The following is a 5,460-nucleotide window of genomic DNA, read 5'->3' as shown; positions in this document are numbered from 1 at the left end:
AATTTGTACAACCTCGAAAAAGTGTGTAGAACATGAACCCTGAAAAGATAATTTGTGCTGTTTTTTTTATGTTGTTGTTGAGAATGATGGCGACTTTCTTTTTCGCATTAGTGGGAAGTGTTAACTCGTATATTTGTATGATTAAGCAATGTTCATTTATTACTGTATTGAACCTTTGATTAATCTAGTTTTTTAATCTACTTTTTTTTCTTTGTAACTCACGGTAAATAACCTTAGCTATTAAAGTTGGATTTGGGACCCTTCCTATCCCCCAAGTTAAAGGCACCTGAAATGTAATCTTGGCTTCTTCTTCAGATACTAGATCCTTGTTAGTTTTCATAACTCCGATGACGAAAAGCCTGAAAAAAATTTCACCGTACTACTCTGTGCTCCTAGGCCCCGTTTATGTAGAACGACTTTATAGAAGGGTCACCCGACTACCTGAACTTAACCCTGGACGGGCCAACTTTACATAAATTTTAAAAAAAAGTGGCAAACTTTTTACATGAGAAACCAGAAAACTGGCTCGGCTAGAAGTTAAGGGTAACCCACCTATCGCTAGCTGGGTAACTCTTCTGTAATGGCAGGGTTATCCTTCTATTCCGGCCAACTTTTCTCCATTTAAACACTTTGGCACACCCGGCCTCACCGGGTCAAGTCGGTCAAGGCGAGACAATCAGAGAGTACGCGAGCAATGCTGGCTCCGGAAAAGGGATCAAATATTTTCTCATAAACGCTTGCTAAAGTTGACTCGGCTGGGAGGGTAACCCTCCACCGTAGGACAACGTTCCTTCATATAAACAGAGCCTTGCACACTAGTCAATATTAAGTGTATTCGAAAAGGAAATGAAGTGGAAAAACGTGTCTTTAAATATATGATTGAGGAAAAGATAGCGAATTAGGGAAGAAAGGATTGCTAAAACCTAGGGAATGGGGAACGGTCAAGGGGAGCTCGTGGCAGCAAGAAGGACAGGATAAAAATACTTAACAAGGAAAAACATACCACCAATCCAGTTACATGAGGTAAAAAAAAAAAAACACCACAAAAAATTAAATGCTCAATAATAGTACACCCAGTCTGCCTTCAGAAATTCTAAAGAAACACACTACAGCGTACCATAGTCTCGTCATTCTCAAAATAACTATATGAACATGGACTAGTGATGCAGAGACAATTAACGTCTCTTACCTAACACACTTTAGTTTCGATAACAGACCACTCCCGTTACCTTTCATTTTAGAACAAAAATTTGGTAGACGAGGCTTAATAGACCTGAGTTTTTTCTGATTTAGATACAAGGAGGGCACATTTTCTGAAATGCCATTGCTATTTTGGTTTGTGATTGATATTGTGTTGTTGGTTTGTTTGTTGTTGGTTCTCCCCTTTGATCCGAGAGGTTTTTCTCCGAGTACTCCGGTTTTCCCTTTTCCCCCAAAACCAACATTTCCAAATTCCAATTTGACCAGGAATCAGGTAGACGAAGAACCACTTTGTGGATATGCTACCTCCAAATCATTATTTATTCATTTATTCTTTGATTTTCAGTTCTGAACATAAAAACTGTGTTCAAAATGGCTGCAGGCATTGCAATTACAGCATCCGCCTATCAGCTGCTGAGGCATGGTTCTACATATGATCAGTTGGTAACTGCTGTTAATACCTGCGTCCTTCCCGCTGGCGTTAAACTGATGCAAATAGCTGAGGGCAGTGTGATTCTCAAAGTTCAGGCAGAAAATATTTCAGCTCTTGACAGCTTGTGGAGTTTATACACAGACGGAAAGCTCAGAAAATCCCTGCAAGTTTTGCTTGTTACAGACAAAATGCGAGAGGAACTTGGCTGTGGAGAACATGTGAATGTCATTGTGACCATAGAGGAACAAGAATACGAAAAAGCCCGGAAAGAGTTACTCATTGAAGCAGAAGGTAATATTTTTCCAGTCCATGCCGATGATTTCCGCCATTTTACTTTCAGCTCAACATTAACGCACGGTTAATGCCTAGTATAACTTTATCTTTAAATTAGATAAAGTACGACAACTAAAGAGGGCAAAATGATTAAACACGGTAGTTGTGAACTTTGGTAACATCCCAGTAGAATATTGACTTCCCAAAAAAGCAAGCCAAAAAAACTATTGGCTTGAAACTGAACACTTTGGACTCTTTCGAACGAAATCCTTCTTGTTACTTTGTTCCTTGGTTTTTTTTTTAATTTCTATATGCAGTCGAACCTCCCTTAGCGATCACCCAAAATGTGAAGATTAAGGGTTTTCTTACGGCAAAAAATACGAGAAACCTTGTCAAGTGTTAATCAGTGATGTACAAGGTGACGTACTTGAACTGTTAGGAATAATAATAAAAAAAAAAAAAACTTCCCGCAGCTAAGTACTCAGCATTTAGAGTTATTTGAAATTTTCCCAAATCAATGCTTATCACTTGTCTTAATATCTATACCTTTCCAATTAAATTAATTTTTTTTTTTGCATTTGCACATGTATCCCCACGATCATTATGATTTCAGAAGACTATCCTCACGATGGTAGACAAGCAAACCGACTTAATTTAGACGTAGATCAAGAGAAATCATCTTACATTCAGAATTGGTTTGCTGCTGAACAATCCTACTCCTACATCCAAGATAGCGATAAAAACAGCATAATATCAGAAACAGGCGACAGTGGAATAGGGTCATCATTTTATGCACCGTCTGAGCTCGGAATTGAAGACACTAGCGGTAAGATTAAACTTTCTACCTTTCTTCTTTCTATTTGTTCTTAGTTTTGTGACTATAAGCACGCACTGTTTTTTGTTTGTCTTCTTGCTCTGGGTGGCAAAGCTACCAAACATGTACAGAGAACGTTATCCTCTACAATGTATATCTGGCATATATTGGAAACGATTTAAACACTGCATGTTTAGGATAGCTGATATATTTCCCGTTTGAGTTGTAGCCTCTAAGGGTGGTGTCACATACTCTTCAATCGAGGCAGTTTTTTTATGCTTCTTTACACCGATACACTATGATGTCTAAAACATCGAATAGAAAAAAAGCGAATCGAATTGTTCAGGTAAGATAAACATTTTTTAGTTTTTTAAATGAAAATTGCAAGAAAAAGCGGAGTAGCTAGTTCCCGGTCTTTCGGGCGTAGTGTCTAAATAAGAACAACCGTATCTACAGTAGAGCTTTAACGTTTCTTTCTCGCTAATTTTATGTCGGAGAAGTCAATTCAGGTTGTTAAGAAATCAATTTACTTTTCTCTTGAATTTTTAGATTCCCCTTTGCAACTATACGTGAAAGATCTAAAGGAAGAAGTTACCGCAGAATTGGCGTGGAGGCTTCAAGCTGACCCAGTTGCGCTGGAGAGATTTTGTAAATCTTTTGGGCTTGATTCATCACAAGTGAAATTTACTACGACAACACTATGGAAAATTAGAGAATTTTTTCCTGATACTTCAGTCAAATCTTTAAAAGATATTTTCAGAACGTTAAAATTGTATGACCTTGTTGAGATTTTGGAAGAAGCAACAAAACCACGCGCACTTCGTCCCAGGCTTTCCCTAAAAGAAATAGAAAGCTTAACGGCGGATGTTGCTAATCGTCCAACAAAGTTTTACAGTAGAGCGGAGGTTTTGATCATCAATTTCTTTGAAAGTGATCCTAAAGAAGCTGAAAGAATCGCATCTTTTTTTCAAGACATAAGTTCAAAAAACAGAGTAACAGCATTGACGGCAGATTCTTCTGGGAAATTGTTTGAAGATCTGGCAAAGTTGAAGGAAAACGCGCATGTAAAAGATAACGATATAGCGCAAGCTGGAAAAAAGAAACTGGAGAAGGTGGCAGCGTACAGTGGGTCCTACGAAGAGCTTGCAGAGAGGAGGAAACAGCTGATGAAAGAAAGAATTCAGCTTAACGAGGAGATGATGCAAAAGAAAGAGGAACTAAACAGAGAAAACGAAAAATTCAAATTGGCTGTTACAGATGTCGTCGACAAATGGATCGAACAGTCACATGACGGTAAGTGGATACAGTGGAGCCCCGTTAATACGGTCACCAATGGGCCAAAAAAAACTGGCCGTATTAACGGGTGATCGTATTAACGAGGGTTTTTTCTTTTTTTTTTTTTTTACAAGAAAATGTATGACCGTTTTGCCGCGCGGCCAAAAAAAAGTGACCGTAATAACGAGGTGCATGAGGTGGCCGTAAGGCGGGGTTCCACTGTAGTTTGCACTGCATCAATCATGGCACTTTGACGAAGGGCTGGGAGGGGGAGGCTCTTATATTGATTGAAGAGAGAAGTCTCAAACGCGGGTGAAAACTTAACACGGGGAGGCTCCGTCCCGAGGTCCAACCCCTTGCCCTTTTAAAAAGCATTTTTAACAGAAAAGGTTCCCCTTGTTATATACCTTCTATTTACAAATGGTACCCCTTTCGCATAAATAGTTAAGAACTCTTACTAACTACTGTAAATCAGTGCACTGTCTTTTAACTATGAATAAATCACAAAACCAGAACGTTTTCGAGACTTTTTCACCATCAGAAAATGCATTTGCAAGCCCTTTTGGGCATTCTTATCGCACAGAAGTGTCCCTACTCTTTCATATACGTCAACAAGTAAAATCACTACCCTTTCTGTTTCAAATACCTGAAGCCTCCCTGTATAGGCCATTATAAGTCCCCCCCCCCCACCCTCCGGGATTTGTAAGGATAAATTTGTCAGCCGGCTTGTGCATGCCGAAAATGTTTTTCTTCCCTTGTAGATAAGAACTCGACCCTTTTTGTCATATTTTCTTTGTTCAACGGTCCTCCCAAGGCATGTTCAAAGGAAAGTCGGAGTTATATGGGAATGATAGAAGTTTTTTTGACAGAAAAGTTGGAACTCATTCACGACACGAAGCTTCTGATAACTGGTTTCTTCTCACGTGTGAAAGAAATTCCCCGCGAAACTCTTCAAGTGAGTAATTTAAACCTTCGCGGTGTTCCAGCCATGATGGTGGAGATTCTGAACAAGCGCTGGCAGACATTGGACCTCATTTCAATGATACAGGAATTACAAAGGACGTGCACTGAGAAAATATCTCTTGAAGAATCTCAATTTTTGAAGAAATTCAAGGGAAAAAGTTTAGGGCAGGGTATCAGAAAGGAAGTGAAAATACATGAAAATTTGTCTTGTCTTCCGAGGCTTAAGCTTGATGATGAGACAAATGTCAAGGAATGATTAACGCAAGGCTTTCTTTTCCTGAAGAGCTCCAAACATTGTAGCATATGAACAAGTGTTACTGTAGCAATTTTTGTGTAGCCTTTAATTAGACGTCTTGTGAGCAGACATTTTTATAATATAGCTGCGTTTTAGTGAGACCCCGTTTATGCCCGGATGAAATAAATTAAAAGAAACAAGAGGGAGGTGAATTGCACCTCCGATGATAACGAAACAGAGGAATGAAAATTTCAGTTGACTGTGACT

General features: G+C 39.0%; 1 protein-coding gene across 1 annotated transcript; it reads left to right on the top strand.

Annotated features, from left to right (window-relative positions):
* The first annotated feature begins 1,572 nt into the window (after positions 1-1,572).
* Positions 1,573-5,214, top strand: LOC140944532 (uncharacterized). The gene is made up of 4 exons (XM_073393657.1): positions 1,573-1,924; positions 2,520-2,732; positions 3,270-4,073; positions 4,757-5,214. The coding sequence occupies exons 1-4, from the start codon at positions 1,573-1,575 to the stop codon at positions 5,212-5,214; spliced, it is 1,827 nt and encodes a 608-aa protein (XP_073249758.1).
* The last annotated feature ends 246 nt before the right edge of the window (positions 5,215-5,460 follow it).

This window comes from Porites lutea, chromosome 7, assembly GCF_958299795.1.
Source record: "Porites lutea chromosome 7, jaPorLute2.1, whole genome shotgun sequence".
In the NCBI taxonomy this organism is placed as follows: domain Eukaryota; kingdom Metazoa; phylum Cnidaria; class Anthozoa; order Scleractinia; family Poritidae; genus Porites; species Porites lutea.
The sequence above is the reverse complement of the archived record's forward strand: the minus strand, read 5'-3'. Positions and strand labels throughout refer to the sequence as shown.